At 43.3% G+C, this 22,984-nt stretch overlaps 2 protein-coding genes across 5 annotated transcripts in view; one reads left to right on the top strand and one right to left on the bottom strand.

Moving 5' to 3' along the window:
• The window catches only part of SNRNP25 (small nuclear ribonucleoprotein U11/U12 subunit 25), a 23,429-nt gene extending 8,635 nt beyond the window's left edge, over positions 1-14,794 (bottom strand). The window contains exons 1-4 of one of the 4 annotated variants that reach the window (XM_089691959.1): positions 14,644-14,794; positions 10,775-10,952; positions 6,867-6,957; positions 162-267 (exon numbers count right to left, since the gene is read on the bottom strand). In XM_089691959.1, the coding sequence (XP_089548085.1) occupies positions 162-267; positions 6,867-6,957; positions 10,775-10,948 (371 nt within the window). In that variant the 5' untranslated portion in view covers positions 10,949-10,952; positions 14,644-14,794. Of the gene's footprint in view, positions 1-161; positions 268-6,866; positions 6,958-10,774; positions 10,967-11,030; positions 11,103-14,389; positions 14,567-14,643 lie in introns of those variants that run through there. The other 3 variants (XM_089691964.1, XM_089691978.1, XM_089691972.1) reach the window with 3 other exon arrangements.
• On the top strand, positions 14,655-22,984 carry POLR3K (RNA polymerase III subunit K). Its single transcript, XM_089691984.1, has 3 exons — positions 14,655-14,983; positions 18,609-18,696; positions 22,780-22,984. The coding sequence occupies exons 1-3, from the start codon at positions 14,873-14,875 to the stop codon at positions 22,905-22,907; spliced, it is 327 nt and encodes a 108-aa protein (XP_089548110.1). The 5' UTR covers positions 14,655-14,872; the 3' UTR covers positions 22,908-22,984.

Here is a 22,984-nt window from a genome sequence, read left to right as displayed (position 1 = left end):
GTATCATACACTTTAAGCAAATACATTTTATAACAGTGTCTTAATTTTAGCTAAACAAAACTGTACTAGCCTTGCAACCTGTAATACCTGTGGTACTGAACTAATTGTTAATCATACGTACTGCACATCACATTTCTTGCACAATAATTTAGATATCTTACCAACTAACATGCTGTATTCCACCTTCACGCTGGTGTTTTAGCTGGATGTATCTCTGTATAGCTCTTTTCAAATCCAGAACTGTGGCATTTTGAACAACAACAACAGCTGTGACAAAAGACAATGTCAATTTCGGGTTACAAATAGAAGCACTCTTATTTTTAAACCACAACTCTACAGATGATGATCTAGTTTTAATACCGTATGGGCACAAAAATGTAAAATAATGATGAACAGGCCAAAGTTAGCTGCTGCAGTAAATCTCTACAATTTCAAAAGGTAACTCCAAGGATACAATATATATCATAAATATATATTTATTACTAAAACAACTGTGTTAGACCAATGATTGATTATATATGCGTGTTGTTACACATCTGTGACAACAGACAGCTCATATGGATTAAAGGAGAAGTTTGCCTTTCATAACATGTTACATCCATATTCAGGGCCTCTGTTCCCTCGTTGTGACAGCAGGGCATCTTCTCCACCCGCTAGCTGTCACAATTTAAAAAAAAACGTCTCTGTCGCCAGGTCACGTCACTCATTCACAGTATTCTGTGAATGGAAAAACTCTGACAGCCTTTGCAGCTGTCGGCATGTATGCCCTAAATGCACATTTTTTTGCAGGAAAAAAATGTGCATTTACTATTTTTTTTGTTTTGGGAGCCTGAAAAGCATTGCACCAGAGTACAGCAGATCGTTAGTACCATGCAGGATTCCTGCAGACCTGTCTGTATCTGTGTGCTTGTACCTCATGCAGGCAATCAGATACACTCTGACAAGAAGAATAAATTAACTACCACAGCGCCTTGCAAGCGAAAAGCTGCCATTAAAGTGAGTGCTGCATCTCTAAATGCAGTGCTACCAGGGAGCTGGAGGTAAAGAGAAGACAGACTGCTCCTCTTCTACTGGATATGCACTGCAATGGTGTTGACAGGGGAGCCAGAGAATAACCCTGTAATCGCTGCAGGATCATAGTGTCAGATCCCTTGTTCTAATTATATTTTAACTTGATAGCTCTGTCAGCCCTATATTTACAGTAGTACAGGAACAGGTGGTGGGTGGGGAAAAGCATTTTAACAAAGGCCACTGAATGCTAGTCTCTACCTACTGCATATGTCACATCCATGCTGCCTTCATTAAGCTGCTGAGGGGGAAGCAGCAGATAGGAAGCAGGCTGCATGGCCAGTCATTCTGATGGACATAACAGAAGAATAGCAAACAGTATGTAACTCCATAACTATTTATTAGATTTACTTTGCCTGGAGGTCAGCTTTAAAGAATAGAATTACTGGGAAGCGTAAAAAACAAAAAAAAAATAAAAAAATATATATACATACATATATACACGTACAGACACTATATTGCCAAAAATATTAGAACACCTGCTTTTACACGGACATGAACTTTAATGGCATGCCATTCCTAATGTGTAGGGTTCAATATTGAGTTGGCCCACCCTTTGCAGCTATAACAGCTTCAACTCTTCTGTGAAGGCTGTCCACAAGGTTTAGGAGGGTGCTCAGACCTGGCTCACAGTCTCCGCTCTAATTCCCAAAGGTGTTCTGTCAGGTTGAGATCAGGACTCTATGCAGGCAAGTCAAGTTCCTTCACCCCAAACTCGCTCATCCATGTCTTTATGGACCTTGCTTTGTGCACTGATGCACAGTCATGTTGGAATAGGAAGGGACCCTCCCCAAACTGTTCCTACAAAGTTTGGAGCATGAAATTGTCCAAAATGTCTTCGTATGCCGACGCCTTAAACTTTCACTGGAACTAAGGGGCCAAGCCCAACCTCTGAAAAACAACCCCACACCATAATCCCCTCCACCAAATTTTACACTTGGCACAATGCAGTCAGGCTAGTACCGTTCTCCTGGCAAAAGGCAAACCCAGACACATCCATCAGATTGCCAGACAGAAGCGTGATTCGTCACTTCAGAGAACACGTCACCACTGCTCTAGAGTCCAGTGGCGGCGTGCTTTACACCATTGCAACTGACACTTTGCATTGCACTTTGTGATGTAAGGCTTGTATGTAGCTGCTTGGCCATGGAAACCCATTCCATGAAGCGCTCTACACACTGTTGCTGTGCTAATCTGAAGGCCACATGAAGTTTGGAGGTCTTTAGCTATTGACTGAGAGTTGCCGACTTCTGTGCTTCACACGTGCTGATCCCGCTCTGTCAAGGCCTACCACTACATGGCTGAGTTGCTGTTTCCAGTTGCTTCCACTTTATAATACTACTAACAGTTAGCCGTTGAATATTCAGTAGCTAGGAGGGTGAGGGCAGTAAGGTGTGAGCAGGATTTATATGACAGCAGATGTTGCAGTGAATTGGAAGTGACACTGTGTGGGCTCAGAAAGAGCAGGAGGTGATAGGTGCAGTAATATGGAGAGGGTAAAAGTGAGGAAGATACAGTCAGGTCCATAAATATTGGGACATCGACAAATCTAACATTTTTGGTTCTATACACAACCACAATGGATTTGAAATGAAACTAACAAGATGTGCTTTAACTGCAGACTGTCAGCTTTAATTTGAGGTTATTTACAGCCAAATCAGGTGAACGGTGTAGGAATTACAACAGTTTGCATATGTGCCTCCCACTTGTTAAGGGACCAAAAGTAATGGGACAGAATAATAATCATAAATCAAACTTTCACTTTTTAATACTTGGTTGCAAATCCTTTGCAGTCAATTACAGCCTGAAGTCTGGAACGCATAGACATCAACAGACGCTGGGTTTCATCCCTGGTGATGCTCTGCCAGGCCTCTACTGCAACTGTCTTCAGTTCCTGCATGTTCTTGGGGCATTTGCCCTTCAGTTTTGTCTTCAGCAAGTGAAATGCATGCTCAATCGGATTCAAGTCAGGTGATTGACTTGGCCATTGCATAACATTCCACTTCTTTCCCTTAAAAAACTCTTTGGTTGCAGTATGCTTTGGGTCATTGTCCATCTGCACTGTGAAGCGGCGTCCAATGAGTTGTGAAGCATTTGGCTGAATATGAGCAGATAATATTGCCCGAAACACTTCAGAATTCATCCTGCTGCTTTTGTCAGCACTCACATCATCATTAAATACAAGAGAACCAGTTCCATTGGCAGCCATACATGCCCACGCCATGACACTACCACCACCATGCTTCACTGATGAGGTGGTATGCTTAGGATCATGAGCAGTTCCTTTCCTTCTCCATACTCTTCTCTTCCCATCACTCTGGTACAAGTTGATCTTGGTCTCATCTGTCCATAGGATGTTGTTCCAGAACTGTGAAGGCTTTTTTAGATGTTGTTTGGCAAACTCTAATCTGGCCTTCCTGTTTTTGAGGCTCACCAATGGTTTACATCTTGTGGTGAACCCTCTGTATTCACTCTGCTGAAGTCTTCTCTTGATTGTTGACTTTGACACACATACACCTACCTCCTGAAGAGTGTTCTTGATCTGGCCAACTGTTATGAAGGGTGTTTTCTTCACCAGGGAAAGAATTCTTCGGTCATCCACCACAGTTGTTTTCCGTGGTCTTCCGGGTCTTCTGGTGTTGCTGAGCTCACCGGTGTGTTCCTTCTTTTTAAGAATGTTCCAAACAGTTGTTTTGGCCACGCCTAATGTTTTTTGCTATCTCTGTGATGGGTTTGTTTTGTTTTTTCAGCCTAATGATGGCTTGCTTCACTGATAGTGACAGCTCTTTGGATCTCATCTTGAGAGTTGACAGCAACAGATTCCAAATGCAAATAGCACACTTGAAATGAACTCTGGACCTTTTATCTGCTCATTGTAATTGGGATAATGAGGGAATGACACACACCTGGCCATGGAACAGCTGAGAAGCCAATTGTCCCATTACTTTTGGTCCCTTAACAAGTGGGAGGCACATATGCAAACTGTTGTAATTCCTACACCATTCACCTGATTTGGATGTAAATACCCTCAAATTAAAGCTGACAGTCTGCAGTTAAAGCACATCTTGTTTGTTTCATTTCAAATCCATTGTGGTGGTGTATAGAGCCAAAAATTCTAGAATTGTGTCGATGTCCCAATATTTATGGACCTGACTGTATGTACAGGTTGTGCGGTGGAGGGGGGTTAAAGAAATGAGAGTTTGAGGAGAGAGGCGTTATTGCAAAGAAGGAGATTAGTATGAGCATGTTGGAGGGTAGGGAGAAGAGAAGAAAAAGGCTAAGGGAGAGAGAAAAGATAAAAGGGAACTTCCAGACAATTTGGCATAGAGCACTACTGCTTGCACTTGCTTCTGTAGAAGTGCCGTGTTGAAAGTGCCAGGCGCTTTGCACAAGAAGTGACAAGCCTGACCGCGCAAGCCGTCCTAACAGTTGAACTAAATTTATACTGGCATGGGGTAGGGGGGAAGACAAACAATTGTTCAATTAAGAGCTTACACATGGTGAAAGTAGAGGTTTTCTGCCATAAACAGATTGCAAAGCAGGATGGAGACAGCAAGATAAGGATAGGAGTCTGACCTTGGTTAAAGCACCATGAAAAGGGAGTGTAACTCAATACAAACAAGTATAAACAGCAGTTTGAAAAGTCTCAGCAAAGTCATGTGGATTTCAGCCATGCAAAGTATCCCAGTGTTGTAGGGAAGAGTTGAGTCAGTTACCAATGGATACAGCGAAGCAGGTGTGGATTGCATGCATGCAAAGTGGCTTAATGTTGCAGGAGATAAAGACAGATACATATAGAGACAGACAGACACTCTGGATCGAGATAAGACAAATACGTATTTAGGAGTACTGGAGGGGAGCTAATCATGAAAGGTTTTTTCAATAGTCCTGTTGCCTGTATTGATGTTTCTGTATCCAATATAATTTTTATTCACAATTTTTGTGTGTCTCTCACCTTTGGAACTTACGTGAAAAAGTTATTCATTAATATTCATAGAATTTGTATGTGCATATTATCAATAATAAATATATGTCTTACACTAATGCATGTATCATTAAATTAATACATACTTCTATACTGAACATGTATGTATACAGTGAAGGAAATAAGTATTTGATCCCCTGTTGATTTTGAATGTTTGCCCACTCACACAGAAACGATCAGTCTAAAAACGGAATGGTAGGTGTATTGTAACACTGAGAGAAATAATAGCAACAAAAAATTCAAAAGAAATGCATGTCTAACAAATTATGCACTGATTTGCATGTTCATGAGGGAAATAAGTATTTGATCCCCTTCACAAAACATGACTTAGTACTTGTTGGCAATCACAGAGGTCAGACGTTTTCTGTAGTTTGCCACCAGGTATGCATATATCTCAGGAGGGATTTTGGCCCACTCCTCTTGGCAGATCCTCTCCAAGTCATTAAGGTTTGGTGGCTGATGTTTGGCAACTCGAACTTTCAGCTCCCTCCACAAATTTTCAATCGGATTAAGGTCTGGAGACTGGCTAGGCCACTCCAGGACCTTAATGTGCTTCTTCTTGAGCCACTCCTTTGTTGCCTTGGCCATGTGTTTTGGGTCATTGTCATGCTGGAACACCCATCCATGACCCATTCTCAATGCCCTGGCTGAGGGAAGAAGGTTCTCACCCAAAATTTGATGGTACATGGCCCTGTCCGTCGTCCCTTTGATGCAGTGCAGTTGTCCTGTCCCCTTAGCAGAAAAACACCCCCAAAGCAGAATGTTTCCACCACAATGTTTGACAGTTGGGATGGTGTTCTTGGGGTCATAAGCACCATTTCTCCTCCTCCAAACACGGCGAGTTGAGTTGATGCCAAAGAGCTAAATTTTGGTCTCATCTGATCACTACATTTTCAACCAGTCATCCTCTGCATCATTCAGATGTTCAGTGGCAAACTTCAGATGGGCTTGGACATGTGCTTTCTTGAGCAGAGAGACCTTGCGGGCACTGCAGGATTTAAATCCTTGTCGGCGTAGTGTGTTACCAATTGTTTTCTTGGTGACTGTGGTCCCAGCTGCCTGGAGATCATTGACAAGATCCTCACGTGTAGTTCTGGGATGATTCCTCACTGTTCTCATGATCATTGACACTCCACGAGGTGAGATTTTGCACGGTGCACCGCAACCTAGGGAGACAGTTGTTTTGTGTTTCTTCTATTTGCCAATGATTGCACCAACTGTTGTCACCATCTCACCAAGCTGCTTGGCGATAGTTTTGTAGCCCAGTCCAGCCTTGTGTAGGTCTACAATCTTGTCCCTGACATCCTTGGACAGCCGTTTGGTATTTGCATGGTGGAGAGTTCGGAATCTGATTGTTTGATTGCTCCTGTGGACAGGTGTCTTTTATACAGGTAACAAAATGAGATAGGCAGCACTCCCTTTAAGAGACTACTTCTAATCTCAGCTTGTTACCTGTATGAAAGACACCTGGTAGCCAGAAATCCTGCTGAATGACAGGGGATCAAATACTTATTTTCCTCATGAATATGCAAATCAGTGCATAATTTGTTAGACATGCATTTCTTTTGAATTTTGTGTTGCTATTCTGTCTCTCAGTGTTACAATACACCTACCATACAATTTTTAGGCTGATCATTTCTTTGTGAGTGGGAAAACATTCAAAATCAGCAGGGGATCAAATACTTATTTTCTTCACAGTAGGTAATCATTTTCCTCTTGGATAGTGCAGGATAAGGAAGGGTGAGGCATACGCCATTGCCTGTCTGTTGGGCCCACATAACCAATAATTTTTGTATACCTATAATACACTTACGCATTATATCTTTGTCAGCTTTACAAACATTAACAGTCATGGCTTGGCCAAATTCAAGTGCAATTTGTGAATTTATTTCTTCCAGTGTGACCTAGAAAAAAATTGAAAGACATCAGAAAAATATATTTTTCATCTGGGCACTTACTAGTATAAACGATTAATAAACAGCTTCAGATTAAAATCAGAACATGCTTAACCTCCAGGAAAACCTGTGGCCAAGAAGATCAAAAGACACCCACATAGAGTAAGCACCTCTATTTGCCTGCATCTTTTTGGCAGTGTGCTCATGAAGCACCAAAAATTGGATTTCTTCTACATAGTTACATGTAAAATCCATTTCTTTTAGTACATCACAGAACACAGTGCAGGCTATAAACATTACTATCTGGGTTATGCACCACCTATAGGTGAATGGACACTGGCAAACCAAAAACAGACAGGAAGCCCTCCCTTATAAAACCCCTTCTACACAGGAAGTGCCTCAGTTTTGTAGCAAGAAACTCCCAGAAAGAGGGGAGGGACCTCTGTGTCCCATGATGTACTCAAAGAAATAGATTTTACAGGTAAGTATGTAGAAAAAAATCCAATTTTCTTTATCTTATATCACTATCTGGGTTGTCCCAAAGCAATGCCCTTGAGGGGAGGGAGACACATATCACAGAAAAACCCTCACCAGCCTAAAAGACTTATTCTGCTGCTTGTAACATACTGCGGTGAAAGGCTGTATCCTCTCTAACTCTGACATCCACTTGGTAGAACTTTGTGAATGTAGGAACTTGAATAAATAACTGGTGGATTCAATTAGAAATAGTAGACCTTAATGCCGCCGGCCCTTCTTGCAGCACAAACCAGGATTCCTGACCTGTGCCCCAAACTCAAGTAAATCCTGACCACCCAAACTGCCTTCAAAGTATTCAAGCGATCCTTCCCCTGCGGACTAGGAAAAGAGGAATGCAAAACAATGTCCTGCTGAAAGTGAAGACCACTCTAGACAAGAAACATGGATGACGACGCAACATCACTTTATCATGATGCAAGACCAAGAACGGCTCCTTACATGAAAGGGCCACCAGCTCTGGCACTTTTCTTCCCGAAGTGATAGTAACCAAGGAAGCCACCTTCTGAGTTAAAGGGCTAATGGAGTTTCCTGAATTGGTTCAAAAGGTGGCTTCTTGTAAGGACAACCAAGCCCAAGTTCAAGTCCTAAGGACACAAGAGTGCTTGTACAGGCGGTACCAACCACATTACACCTTGCACTAAGCATGAATCAATGGGAACAAATGGATAGTGCCAAAGTCTGACCCCTAATGGTACGTAAGGCCAGTTCATCTCCATGGATGGCATAACTTAGCTTCACACCAGGCAGATAAGATTTCCAGGTCCTGGTGCTCAACAGTGCAGAGAAAACTGGACCCAAGTTCCCCATATCTTCTCAACCCTCGGCTTTAATAGCTAAGCCTCCAATCCTAGTGATCGTAAGCAAGATACATTATTGGACTCCAGACAATAAGTCTGGGCAGACCGGAAGTGTCCAAGGAGCTTCCACTGCTAGATTCACTATGTTGGTATACCAAGCCCTTCTTTGGCTAGGCCAGACAACCACTCCTCCCGGATCCTGCTCAAAGATGCGGCCATATTTGAATCGAGGGAAGGCATAGATCAGGGAGAACTGGTCTTTAAGGTGTAACCAGTGTATCTACCTCCATGCCTGTGGGACTCTCGTTCTGGACGCAACCTGTCTAACCTGTTGCAGAACCTGAAATCCAGTAGCTCTACATGCAGCCTGGTAGGCTGCCGAAAACGTCTCGTGATACAGGCCCCACTTTTCCGGTATTAGGTGCTGACGACTGGGGAATAAACCCCCTGCCAGTTTTCTATACCTGGAATATGTACTGCCGACAGACATACAGACAGAATGTATATCACCATGAACCGCAGGATTCCTGGTGCCACCCTGGTGGTTGAGATATGCTACTGCCCTGGCATTGTCAGACCAAACCCTTACCACAACCTGTGCAACTGGTTAGTCCTATAATCCAGAGCAAAGTGTACTGACCGAAGGTCCAAGATATTGATGGGAAGTATTTCCTGTGGAGGCCAAGTCCCCCAGAACTGTAGCCATCTCCAAACCAGTCCCCCAACCGGAGATGCTATAACAACCACCAATTCCCATTCTGCAATAGTCTGGGGACAAAGCCCTTCGACAATCCAATGATGAGAGCTTCATGATCCAGACAGCATGTTCTTCTGGAGTGGAACTGCATGTAGGAAACTGCTTCAAAGTAGATACCTTTTCCTCAAGCAGAGATATACTGAAGGATACCTTTTGCCTGTTATATTTCACTTTGAATTTGAAACAGACTGCTCCCTGAGCAAAGGAGCATTACGATATTTTGAGATTGACAACTCCTGTACCCCCAGCAAGCCCAACAATGGGGCTAGGAGCCTTATGAACACTCAGGGGGCTGTGGCCAGCCCGAAAGAGAAGTGCTCCAAAACAAAAATGGTGATTCTTTACTGCCAATCGCAGAAACCCTGATGAGCCTGAAAAAAAAGTTGGAACACAAAAATATGCATCATTAAGGACTATGGACACCCGAAATGTATCTCTTGCAGAGAGGCCACCACTGATTGGACCGATCTCCTCTGAATCAGGAAGCCTAGACCGATGTCTAGTGCCTTGAGATCTAAGATAGACCTTGTGGTCCCATTTTGGTTTTGGGTCCACGAACCTGTTGAGTGTCTTACAATACTGCTCCAAGCGAAAATGCAAAGGCAAAAGCCTGATAACTCTACGATAAACCAGACGGCCCCTAGAGGCGTACCTAGCCCATTTTAGGTTTTCTGTCACTAAAGACGTAGCAAGTCACCTCAGAGATTGCCCCAGTATCCTCTGCCCGAGATACTTCTCAAAACACAGCAGCCTCATGGTTGGGATCTGAACCAACAACCATAGTGCTGCCAGGTAGAGGTGCTAACCATTAAGCCCCTGTGCTGCACAAGATCAGGTGAGCTCAGGGCGATTTGACCACAGCCCACTCCAGCCCTGCCACCAGGAATAGCTGTAGTGCGAGATAAACGCAGTGGCCCAGATGAACCTGATCCCACTAATCCATTGTGATTACCCCCCACTGGACTCGAGGATGGTGTACCTGTCTCACAGTTACTTCCACCTTCTGGGATCATTTAACTCAATAGTGTAGCAACTATATATTGCTACCTAACTATGCAGTCCTGCAGGTCCATTGCCATGTTGGTCTACAGCTATGCAGGCATGCAGCTATGCAGGTACCACAGGTATGTAGATAAGAACGTATACAAGTATGCATTTATGCAGTTTAGTTTATGCAAGTATACAGGCACTCAGCTATGCAAGTGTGCAGATTTATACAAATATGTAGTTCACACCAGTATGCATGCAGTTTATGCAATTCAGTATGCATTTACCTATTCAGTTTATGCATTAGGTATGCAAGTCTGGATGCAGTTTATGCATTAGGTATGCGTGCACTTTATGCGTTATGTATGCATGTCTGGATGCAGTTCATGCGTGCAATAATGTAATGCAATGCTGCAAAATGCCCCGCTTTCTAGAAACTTATAATTTCCTCAAAAAGTTGTGTCAAAATTAATTGCACTGGGCTCCATAATAGACTTCAAGGACTAGTCAAGCATATGTGCATCAAGCTCAGCCTGAATGCAGACTCTATGCTGCTTCAGTGCAGCCTAAATGTAAGCTTCTGCAGACCGCATATAAAAGGTTATTTACTTTAATGCAGAGAAAGCACTAAAGTAAAAAACATTAAACCTATACACTTTAAGATGGACCAAGCACACAAAGAATATATTTTAACTGAACAAAGGAAGGTTTGGCATGTGTTTGTACCAATGCAAAATGTACTGTTTACCTGTATTGGTAAGTCACATAGTAAAGGATCCTGCACCAACATTGCTAAGCCTTCCTGGAATATGTCCACAACCTCTGCATGTGGAAGCTCCTCTTCTGCATCTTCTTCAACCTCATTAGACTGAATGTCTTTGTAGTGGTCATATTCTGATTTAATTTTTATATCACCATCCATTTCTCTAGAAAGATAATCCTGTTAAAAAATAAATTCTTAAAAGCAAAACATTTTTTAAAGTTCTGACCATAAACCGACCTACATATGAGTGTGTAGTTTTCAAACATCAAGATTCTGAATGTAGTATAATTCTGCTTTCAGTCCATTTCCTTCCCTGTAATTAAACAGTTTGCAATAATCTATGTGGCTAGAGAAAAATTTTCCTCTAAAAGTATTTCCTTTGTTTTCAATCCTTTAATCAAGGAAATTTTGTGTTAAAGAGACCCTGTTACCAACTTACAAAAATTGCAGGTAGAATCACAAAAAAGCAAGTATTTGAAATGCTGGCTTGCAAGGTTTTTCATCTCCCAGATTGGAAATTTTGGAATCTACTTACCTGTTTGGAAACAGAAGCTGGATGTTTAAAGTGTTGGGACTTTTTTAGACTGATATTACTGGAAACTCACCAGGTCACTGATATATTGTCTTGCAGCTAGGGGATAGTTCTGTTAGACACTTGTGTGCTGAGTAATATTTGAACTAAACTCCAAAGTGTGCAGATGGGAACATTCTTCAAGTAGATTTGTTTGGCAATAGCAACGTGAAGTTTTCAACAACAGCAATTAAAGATTCTACAAATGGTAGCCAGGTAGCCACAGTGGGGGACATTTATCAATTCTGTTGCATAGCAAGGAATTGCTAAATAGGAATGTAAGGGGTGAGGAAGTGACAGATTTATTACAAGTTTACAGCTTAGTTCCTAAATTCTTCCCAAAGCTACTCTAGAGTAGCACTGGGTTGCTCTAGAGATTGATAAGAGCTCCCTGAGCTGTGGCTGTTTGACTTCCCTTCCGATGGTATCTGCTTGGTTCAAAGGCCAATGTTATTTGGCCGAGCCAGTGGCATGATGCCAATGATCAATTATCTGTCTGAAAGGGGGGAATTCGGATCAGAATTGTAAGGGGTCCTTCAAATGACCACCAAGCTAAAGAGACACATTTCCACTTGTCAGGGGTCTCCAAGACCTAAACATTATTTTAAGGGTCCCCCTAATGTTAAAAAAAAAAAAAAGTTGAGAAAGGCTGGTTTTGAGTGTAAAATTGTCATATCTTCAGTAATAAATTGTTTCAGAACTTTACAAATCAGTCATAGTAGTATCTCTTCTGTATCGGTGCTTACCTGTGCATGTCCACACAATGGGGTTGATTTACTAAAAAAAAAAAAAAAAAAAAAAAGTGCAATTTCTGGTGCAGCTCTGCATAGAAACCAATCGGCTTCCAGTGGTTTTTTTTGTCAAAGCTTAATTGAACAAACTGAAGTTGATTGGCTACCATGCACAGCTGCACCAGATTTTGCACTCTCCAGTTTTAGAAAATCAACCCCACTGTATTTCCTGAACATGGACGTTTTGTGCTCAGTAATATGGTGTATGTGTACAAGGCTTACTCCTCACTTATATGGCGGTTTTTATGCAGCACCTCTGGCTCCCTGAGTACAGTAAAACACCTGAAATTCATCAACCAGCATATTTTTAGCCTCTAAAAGTCTGCATGAATGATGCTTTAAGGGGAGTTCCACTCGACCTATCAAAAAATAAAAGTCAGCAGCTACAAAAACTGTAGCTGCTGACTTTTAAAAAACAGCCACTTACCTGTCTCTCAGTCCCGTGGTGTGTCCCCCGCAGCTTGTTTCACCAGCCGTCCTGTATTCCAGGAGGGTGGCATCTTCAGTGTGGGCACCTGGCTGTGATAGCTTGCGGCTTCATGGCCGGGTATCCACTGCACATGCGTGAGTAGCACTGCGCTTCATGAATGGTCCTGTAGTCTTCTGGGACCTGTCACGTGTCCCAAAAGACTACAGGGAGGGATGGAGGACACCTTCCATTACGGATCGCCTAGGAGATCGGACCGAAAGTGGGAGCGGGTACCTGTCAAATTCGGGTACCCGCTCCCCAAAGGTGCCAATCCTTAATGGGGAGCGGGGGAGCAGTCCTTAAAGCGGAACTTCCCCTTTTGGGTGGAGCTCTGCTTTAAGGTGGACCTTTCCCCAGTTTTACTAAAACTCACATAAGCATGTATCTCTGCATACTGATGTGAAATCGTCTAACATTTTGTTTTTTTTCTTAGGTGTTATTTACTTCCCTTTCTTGTGCCTGTTTCCTGGTATCCCTGAAGGCACGGATGATGTAGCCCCAGCCGAATTTATGTCCCTTGGGAAGGCCAACCAGTACCATCAGTGCCTCCAGGGAGATCTTGTACCTAATATATACAAACCTTTGCTGTATTGTTGCACACATGTGCAGTACATGATGTCATGTGGCTCATCTCTTGCATGTGCTGAAGCCGTTACATTCATCTGTTTAAAAAAAAAACTTTTTTTTTTTTTAAAACAAACAAATGTAATATTGTAAGGCGCATGCATGAGATAAGCTGCCTGACTTCATGCTTTTCACCTTACGCATGGTCCTAGGACTATACTGTGAGTGGACTTGGAAAAAAATGTGCAAACTGCATGAGAGCACAGGCTGCAGCAAGGCACCATGAAGAGGACAAAAGGAGAGGCAGCATGGAGGTAATGTAAGTGTAATGTACGTAAGGCAGGCCACATGATTCAAATTTATTTTCTGCAGCTTGATCCCCCCCCCCATAGATCTATTGTGTTCTCCCAGTGGGAAGCCTTCCCTGCTGGCAGAACACAATGAGCACTGCTAGAGGCAATAGCTGGCGGCAGTAATCTCATGTAAAAAATCTGACATACTGGTTGTACAAAAGCTGATCGATGGATTGACTCAGGTAGTGGCTAAATGGTTAGCACTTTCGTCTGGCAGTACTAGGGTGTTCTCCCTGTGCCTGCGTGAGTTTCCTCTGAGTACTCCAGTTTCCTCCCACACTCCAAAGACAGGTTAATTGGCTCCTGTCTAAATTGTCCCTAGTATGTGTATGTATGAATGTGAGTTAGGGACCTTAGATTGTACACCCCTTGAGGGTTAGGGGCTGATGTGAATGCACAATATAAATGTAAAGCGCTGTGTAAATTGACAGCGCTATATAAGTACCTGAAATATATAATAGTCCATCCATCAAATTTCTTTCCTGCAGCTTGATCCCCCCATGGATCTATTGTGTTCTCCCGGTGGGAAGCCTTCCCTGCTGGCAGAACACAATGAGCACTGCTAGTGGCTATAGCTGGCAGCAGTAATCTCATGTAAAAAATCCAACATGCTGGTTGTACAAAAGTTGATCGATGGATTGACTCAGGTACAACCAGCCTGACCATAGATGATCCAATCTCGGGTCAGTCCCTGCTGAGATCGGATCTATGACCGGCTTGAGTGTGCGTGTTTAAATTTTAGGTCATCTTCATGACTTTATATATTAAGGGGGGAGGGACTTCCTAACAACCCCCCCCCCCAGTGTCCGCTCCTATAGGTGTAATATATTCCTTTCTATAACAAAAACTTACTAACAAAGCGCAAAGTCTTTGATGATTACGACCAATGATTTCCCAACAGACCCCTATTTTCTATGACAGGTAGGAGTAGGTGTGGAGGTTGCTCTCTGTCATGGCCGGGAATAGGACTCTACCATCAGTCATTCTAGGTGTGTATCTCTCCATTTCCTGCCGCTTCCACCGTCTCCATACAAAGTACACTCAGCTAACCCCACCGTCAGTATACTCCACAGTGCTCACAACTAGCGCGACATTGGGAGCCTCACCGTCTTCCTTTATACTAGAAACACTTCGCTCTCCGGTGACCAGCACACCACCGCCTCCTACATCTCCACACACACCTACCACACGGAACATAAACATACTACCACTTCCGTGTTCCCTATCAGCCAATCATAGGCCGTCGGAAGTGATGTCCCTTTAGTAACTAGTGGCGGAAATGCGCAAGGATTTGCTTCTTAATGGCGGAAGAAGAGTTTTCCTGGTTCCCTAAGCATGTTGTTGTTCTGTCCGACGTGCGGGAATGTGCTGATCGTGGAGGAGGGACAGAAATGCTATCGGTTCGCCTGTAATACCTGTCCATATGTGCACAACATAAACCGCAAGGTAATGCTTAAGGATGGATGTTTCAGTGTAGACAAATGTGTATATCCATCACCTCTGTGACTGCTTGCTTTATTGGCTGTTCATACTACCTTTAGGTCTGTTCCTACATCTAGTCCTGGAAAAGGTGACAACACTTTGTTCTGCAGTGAAATTGCACACTGTTTTAGCCATAAGGTAACCATACACAATACAATCTGATTGTACAACTATGACGTGCAAGGCGTTTCTAAGACCCCTTTCACACGGGCGTTCCATTTTTGTTTTTCACCCATCCATTGACAGATGAAAAATGGACATCAATGCATCTCTATGGAAAAATGGATGTACGCTCTATTTTTGTTCCATTAAAAAAATTGAACAGACTTAAAACGGATGTGAATAGACAAACAGTCCACTTTGCATAGGTTTTTACATTGGTAGTGGATGTAAAAAACTGATGTAAACAGAATCCAAATTTAATTTGAAAAGACAACTGAACTGATGAAAGAAGCGAATCGCCAGTGTGGAAGAACTCTAAGGCAGGCCATAGATGATGCATTTTTTTAATGATTTAATTGCCTCATCAACACACTTGGTGTGGAATCCTTCCTGCAGAACTATGGTATCCTGACAGCAGGGAGAGTTTACCATTATCAGAATACACTGATCAGTGCTGCTGATACTAATAACTGCTGGCAGGCCCGGACCAGGACAAAAAATAGGCCCAGGCATTTTGGACTGAGCAGCCCCAAGCCCAGGGACCCTTTTCTCAGAGCCCGGTGGCAGAATGCCAGGGCCCGGTCGCAAGAGCAACCTTTGCGACCGTGGTAGTTCCACCACTAGTGTCAGTAAGATTTCATTTTTGTTTTAAGTTTTTACAGTTTTATAGTTTTATTATATTTTTAAATTTTTTTTTTTGTAGGAGAGAAGGAAAGAAAGGAAGAGAGTGATTATGAAAGGAAGGAGGGCATGGAGGAAAGGAAGGAGGGAATGGAGGAAAGGAAGGAAGGCGGGAAAAAGAGAGAGGAGAGAAACTGGAGACAGGGAGTAAGAAAAAGAGAAATATAGAAAGGAAAAAGGAGACAGAAAGAGAAAGAAAGGAAAGAATGAAGGAGGAAAACAAGAGAAGGAGAGAAACAGGAGACAGAGAGAGAGAGAAAGAAAGACCGAAGTATAGAAAGTAAGGAGGGAAAAAAAGGGAGAGAAGTAAAGGAGAGAAACAGGAGACAGAGAGAGAAAGAAAGAGAGAAGTATAGAAGGAAGGAGAGAAACAAGAGAAAGAAAGGAGAAAGAAAGAAAGGAGACAAACAGATGGCAGAGAGAGAAAGAAGGAAGCAAGAGAAGGAGAGAGAGACACAAGGATGGCGGAGTGTGTGGGTAGGCACACATAGGAGGAGAGGGCAGAAGGAGCAGGGGCAGAACCAGCTTTCTCTCTCCTCTCCAGTCTGTGGGTGGTGGTGGGGGGGCTGTCAGTACTGTGCAAAAAATATGCTGACATATCCCCCACAGCGCTGTAGGAGATTGGGGGGGGGAAGCAGTTGTGGGAGGAGCATAGGGCATGCAGGAGATGGATAGAAGGGGCGGCACATAGAGGAACCAAGAAATGCACAGTCCTCTATGTTCTACCCCTATCCAGGTGGCCTTGGCCCACCGGGCAAATACCCGGTGTGCCCTATGGCCAGCCGGGACTGATCAAGTGAACACAGCCGGCTGATTGTATAGAAAAACGTCTGTAAAACCAGCCTGTCCATAGATGGATCAAAATTTAGCTAATCTCTGCTGAACTGGCTGAATTGTAATCCATCTATGGCCGACTTAAAGTGTTACTAAACCCAGGACCCTGCCTTCACTATATCTGATCTTCCACAGTACACACAATATGAAAATGAAATTATTTTTGTAAATAGAAACTGCTAAATACCTTTTTCTCATCAGCAGTTAGAGCAGTCTTGTGACTTCTATCCGTGTTCAGCAGAACACTGGTTACAGCTTGTAGGAGTTTTCATTTTGCTCTAGGAAGATGTAGAACCCCTGACCTCTGTCTAGACAGTGCTCATTGGCCCTGTGCTGATCACATGCACTCTCCCAAGAAAAAAAACAAAACCTGTCTAGCAATACACACTAAACTGAGCATGTGCAGAGTGACGCCACACAATATGTCTTATCAGGAGATAAGAGGGGGACACTGGAATAAGGGGAGGATCAGAGAAGACAGGATCAAACAGCCTTTTTACACAATGCAGAGGATTAACCCCTTAGGTTCCACAGTGGGTATAACAAGCATGCTTTTCTGCATATACAGACTGATTTAATGTTGTGGGATTAGTAACACTTTAATATTAATTGAATGGATTTAGGTTCATTCTGATATTACATTTGGTTTTGGTCGGTCTAAAGGAAACTGTACAAAAGAGTATGGCCAGCTTGAGATTAACATGTAGGATTAAGGCTCCATTCACACTTGTATGACTCCAAAGTCGCACAACCTTGGCGTACAACTTTGACACAACTTAGAATTGGTGTGACTTGGATAACTGTTGTAGGTTAACATTGATGTCTATGGCCCTCAAGTTGCATGAAAGTCGGACCAAAGTAGTGCATGAACTACTTTGAAGTCACTGAGACTTTAATTCGCACATATATGAATGAGTATCATTGGAAAACATGGGGTACGACTTGTCATGTGACTTTGATGTCCAAAGTCGCATGACGAGTCTCACAAGTGTGAATGGGGTGTGAATAGAATTTAAGGCTGAAGTTTTGCATATTTTGGGGGGATACAACACTGTGCATGTTAAAGTGTCCTTCAAAGCTGAAGGTTTTTTACCCTCATTCTTTTAAGCATTAAAGATAAAAAATATTTAGTGTGTAGTCCCCCCATAATACTGACCCGAGCCTGATCTCAATCCAGTGATATGCACAAGAACAGTGGCTCTCCTAGTTCTCTCCCTCCTCATTGGCTCAGACACTGCAGCGGGAACCATTGGCTCCTGCTGCTGTTAATCCCAGCCAGTGAGGAGTGAGTGGGGGTGGAGCTGAGCCATACTCTGTGTGTCCCATAGACACACAGAGCCGGATTTGGAGCAAGTACTCAAGAGTGCCCCCAGAGCAAGTGGCTTGCTATGGCGCACTTGGCAAGGAAGAGGGCCAGAAGTGCCAGGGGGGAACCAAGAAGAAGAGGATCAGGGCTGTTCTGTGCAAAACCATCACTCAGAGCAGGTAGGCATGATGTGTTTATTATTTTAAAGGAAAAAAAAATAAACGTTTAGAATCACTTTGTGTGTATCCGATTACCTGCAGATGCCTGCTTCTGCAGCCACCAGATAAAGCCCTGAGTGGCAATCTTCCGGTACTGTGAGAGTAAAAGGCTAACTCCACATTTTGCCTGAGGATTACAAACTAAATTATCTGTCTGCAAGAATTAAGTTTAATGTCAACCAATGAATACAGCTGATTGCATGGTTTGGTATGGGAGAAAACAACTAGGAGAGAAAGGTGAGTAGTGCTGGGTGAGGAAGTGAGTCCTGTAAGTAAACTGAGCAGAAACCAGTGGCTTTAGTATGTACAGCTTAAAGCCAGGCAATGAGCACTGTATATGCATTGTTTATTCTACATATTTATAGTTTCTTTACTCATTTGATCTCAGGTCACTAGCAGAAAGTATCCCAAACTCAAGGAAGTTGATGACGTTTTGGGAGGCTCTGCAGCTTGGGAAAATGTTGACTCAACTGCAGGTTAGTAATAATTGTATGATATGAATGGTTTTTTTGTTTGTGTTTTAAATAGATTTCATTTATAAATGAGAGTGAAAATTATTTGGCCTCATATAGGACAATGCAGATCATGCAATTGCTTATGCTTCCTAATAGGTCAGGAAGTACAGAGATTAATAAAAATCATACCCTGACCCTTTTTCTCCAAGACTTTTCTTTCCCTAATGATGGGTGTTCTGGACAGTTCTGTTTTTATATATTTTTTTTAAGTCTTAGCATGGGTTATAGCATTTCTGAAATGCTTTCTATGGCATTGTCTTACCTGTTCCCTTTTGTATTATCTCAGTTTTAGCCCTGCCCAGTTCCACCCTGTGAACTACAGAACCCCTCCCTTTTAGGTTATTAAAATGAGAAGGTGGTGAGTTGTCCTGTAATCCGAACACCTCCTTTTCAAGGATGACAAATATGCACATCCATGGATGCAGTGCAGTGAGTGCGTGTTGGCACCGTAGGACAGGAAGTGTTACTGACTAGATCAACAGATTAAACTAATGGGAAAATGCCCCCAAACAAGAAAAACAATCCAAAGCTGGCAACCTACAATATATTTCATTTATATTTTTTGCATTTAAATACATTTTAATTGTGATGTGAATTAGAGAATTGAAATTCTGCCTCAACTCCTGCTTGGCTGTGGTTGTGGGAAAAGTGGGAGGGGATCTGTGATGCCTTGCGTTTGAGCCAAATTTGGAAGGGTGCCTGAAGTAGAAAATCTGGCAACAGCAAATAAACTAATGACGTTTGTAACATCTGTCTACGCTATAAATTGGAGAACTGCAGGAAATTCTGAGACCACCTAATCACAAATGAGATGGTCTGCAGATCACTGTAAATATCTTCATTTGGCTCTCTTGCTACCTGTTCTGTCATTATGGAACAGTTCAGTCCTTATGGTGAATAATACATTTCATCCGATCTAACCTCATCTAACCATGTGAATAAATTGGCTCAAGATTCTTCAAAAATCTACCAGCTAAACATCCTGTAGTCTGCCAACTCCAGGTATAGGGAAGCTTGTGACTCCTTTCATGTGACAGTCATGTCACATGGGGAGTCCATAGTCCTGTGCCTTCTATGACTGACTTGTAACTCCGGCAGAGAAGTGAAAATCTGGTAACTACATGCTGCTGGGAAAGGCTAAGTTAAAGCGAACTTGTTAGTCTGCTGTGTATGGACAAAGTACGTGTAAATATCACTGAATATGTATTCAAAGGTGTTCTTGCAAAGTATATATGCACTGCTTAAAACAATTAAAGGAACACTTTGAAAACACATCAGATCTCAATGGGGAAAAATATCTTGCTGGATATCTATACCAATATGGACTGGGTAATGTGTTAGGAATGTAAGGATGCTGCATCATTTGATGGAAATGAAAATTATCAACCTACAGAGGACTGAATTCAAAGACACCCCGAAAATCAAAGTTTGTATGGCCCCCACGTGTTTGTATGTATGCCTGACAACGTCGGGGCATAATCCTAATGAGACGACAGATCGTGTTCTGGGGTATTTCCTACCAGATCTGGAGCAGGGCATCACTGAGCTCCTGGACAGTCTGAGGTGCAACCTGGCGGCCTCGGATGGACATGATATCCCAGAGGTGTTGTATTGGATTTAGGTCAGGCGAGCGTGGGTGCCATTCAATGGTATCAATTCCTTCATCCTCCCGGAACTCCCTGCATACTCTTGCCACATGAGGGCAGGTATTGTCATGCACCAGGAGGAACCAGGGACCCACTGCACCAGCATAGGGTCTGACAGTGGGTCCAAGGATTTCATCCGATACCTAATGGCAATCAGGGTGCCAATGTGTAGCCTGTAGAGGTCTCTGCGTCCCTCCATGGATATGCCTTCCCAGATCATCACTGACCCACCACCAGTATGGTCTTCCTGAAAGAAGTTACAGGCAGCATAACATTCTCCACGGCTTCTCCAGACCCTTTCACATCTGTCACGTGCTCAGGGTGAACCTGTTCTTATCTATGAAAAGCACAGGGCACCAGTGGCGGACCTGCCAATTCTGATGTTCAATGGCATATGCTAGTCGAGCTCTATGATATTGGGCAGTGAGCACAGAGCCCACTAAAGGATGTTGGGCCCTCAGGCCACCCTCATGAAGTCTGTTTCTGATTGTTTCGACAGAGACATTGACACCAGTGGCCTGCTGGAGCTAATTTTGTAGGGCTCTGGTAGTGCTTATCCTGTTTCTCCTTAACACAAAAGGAGGACTTACCAGTTCTGGGTTAAGGACCTTCTACGGCCCTGTCCAGTTCTCCTAGAGTACCGTATTTTCCGGCGTATAAGACGACCCCCTACTTTTCCTGTTAAAATATAGGGTTTGGGCTATACTCGCCGTATAAGACTGCACACCAATTTAAAAATTAAAAAACATCAGATTTGATTTCAATATGGTATGGTATTCCAATGATGGGGCACGATTCCTCGCTCTGACACCAATGATGGGGCACGATAGCTCGCTCTGACACCAATGATGGGGCACTATTCCTCCCACTGACACCAATGATAGGGCACTATTCCTCCCCCTGATACCAATGATGGTGCCCCAACATTAGTGTCAGTGTGTGAGGAATAGTGTCCCAACATTGGTGTCAGTGAGAGGAATAGCGCCCCATCATTGGTGTCAGTGGGAGGAATAGTGTCCCAACATTGGTGTCAGTGGGAGGAATAGTTCCCCGTCAGTGGGGAGAGGAATAGTGCCCCATCGTTGGTGTCAGTGGGAGGAATAGTGCCCTATCGTTGGTGTCAGTGGGAGGAATAATGCCCCATCATTAGTATCAGTGACACCAATGATGGGGCACTATTCCTCCCACTGACACCAATAACACTTGGTGACTCCTTTTCCAGTATGGTGCTGCTGCAGCCAGCATATGTGGTTGCACCAGCACCTCTGTACTGCACATTTACCGGCTTCTCCCTCACTCGATTTTCACGGGTCCGCTCGGCTCCGCCTCCTCGCCCGTGATTGGCCGCCTGTGTGCCTTTCCTGAGCTACAGTTCTGGCGGCCAATCACCGGTGAGGAGGCGGAGCCGAGCAGCAGGAGTGAGGGAGTGGCCGGAGTGACTGAAGGAGCAGCGCTTCCTGGACTGGATCGTCGTGGGAGCCAGGTAAGAGACAGCAGCCCTCTGCCCACCCCTGTACTTGGTGTCCCTTCCGTCGGAAGGGGGGGGACGGCGGCAGCACCGCGCCGCCCCCCTTAAAAGTGCCGCCCTGACATATACAGGCGTATAAGACGACCCCCGACTTTTGAGAAGATTTTCAAGGGTCAAAAAGTCGTCTTATACGCCGAAAAATACGGTAACTGCCTGTCTCCCAGAATCTCCTCCATGCTCTTGAGACTAGGCTGGGAGACACAGTAAACCTTCTGGCAATGGCAAGTATTGATTTGCCATCCTGGAGGAGTTGGACTGCCTGTGCAATCTCTGTAGGATCCAGGTATCGCCTCATGCTGCCAGTAGTGACACTGACCCTAGCCAAATGCAGAACTAGTGAAAAACAGTCAGAAGAGATGAGTAGGGGAAAAAAATGTCAGTGGTCTCCACCTGTAAAACCATTCCTGTTTTGGGGGTCATCTCATTGTTGCCCATCTAGTGTACCTGTTGTTAATTTCATTAACTCCAAAGCAGCTGAAACTGATTAACAACCCCCTCTGCTACTTAACTGACCAGATCAATACCACAGGAGTTTCAATGACTTGATGCTATACTCTGATTAAAAAGTGTTAATTTAATATTTTTTGAGCAGTGTATATTTAAATGCGATCTGAGTAAGTTTAGGTTTCTTGATGCCAGCCTTTCATGTTGATAAGTTGAAAATTCTTGACATTTTATATAAATCTTCCTAATCAGGGCTTCAGTTTTTCATCCAGACGAAGCAGTTATGCATATTCCACCCAACTCCCCTTTGCAAAAACATTTTTTCTATCTTTTTTTTTTTCATGATGTAATGGAGAAGGATTACAAGGTAATATGTTATTTATTTGTGCTTTGTTCTAATCTGTTTTACTTTTTGAACAATTTCAGAAACCTGTCCGAAATGTGAGCATCCACGTGCCTATTTCATGCAGATCCAGACCCGTTCAGCTGATGAGCCAATGACTACATTTTATAAATGCTGCAATTTACAGTGTGGACATAGATGGCGAGATTAAATTGTCATTTCCCTAGGTTACTTGCTATTATTTAATGATTAACTCCATAAAGAGTAATAAAGCTTGTTTTTGTTTAA

This window comes from Staurois parvus, unplaced genomic scaffold (genome assembly GCF_062004578.1).
Source record: "Staurois parvus isolate SC_StPar_1 unplaced genomic scaffold, SC_StPar_1.0 ptg000022l, whole genome shotgun sequence".
Classification (NCBI taxonomy): Eukaryota; Metazoa; Chordata; class Amphibia; order Anura; family Ranidae; genus Staurois; species Staurois parvus.
This window is presented reverse-complemented; position numbering and strand designations above follow the sequence as displayed.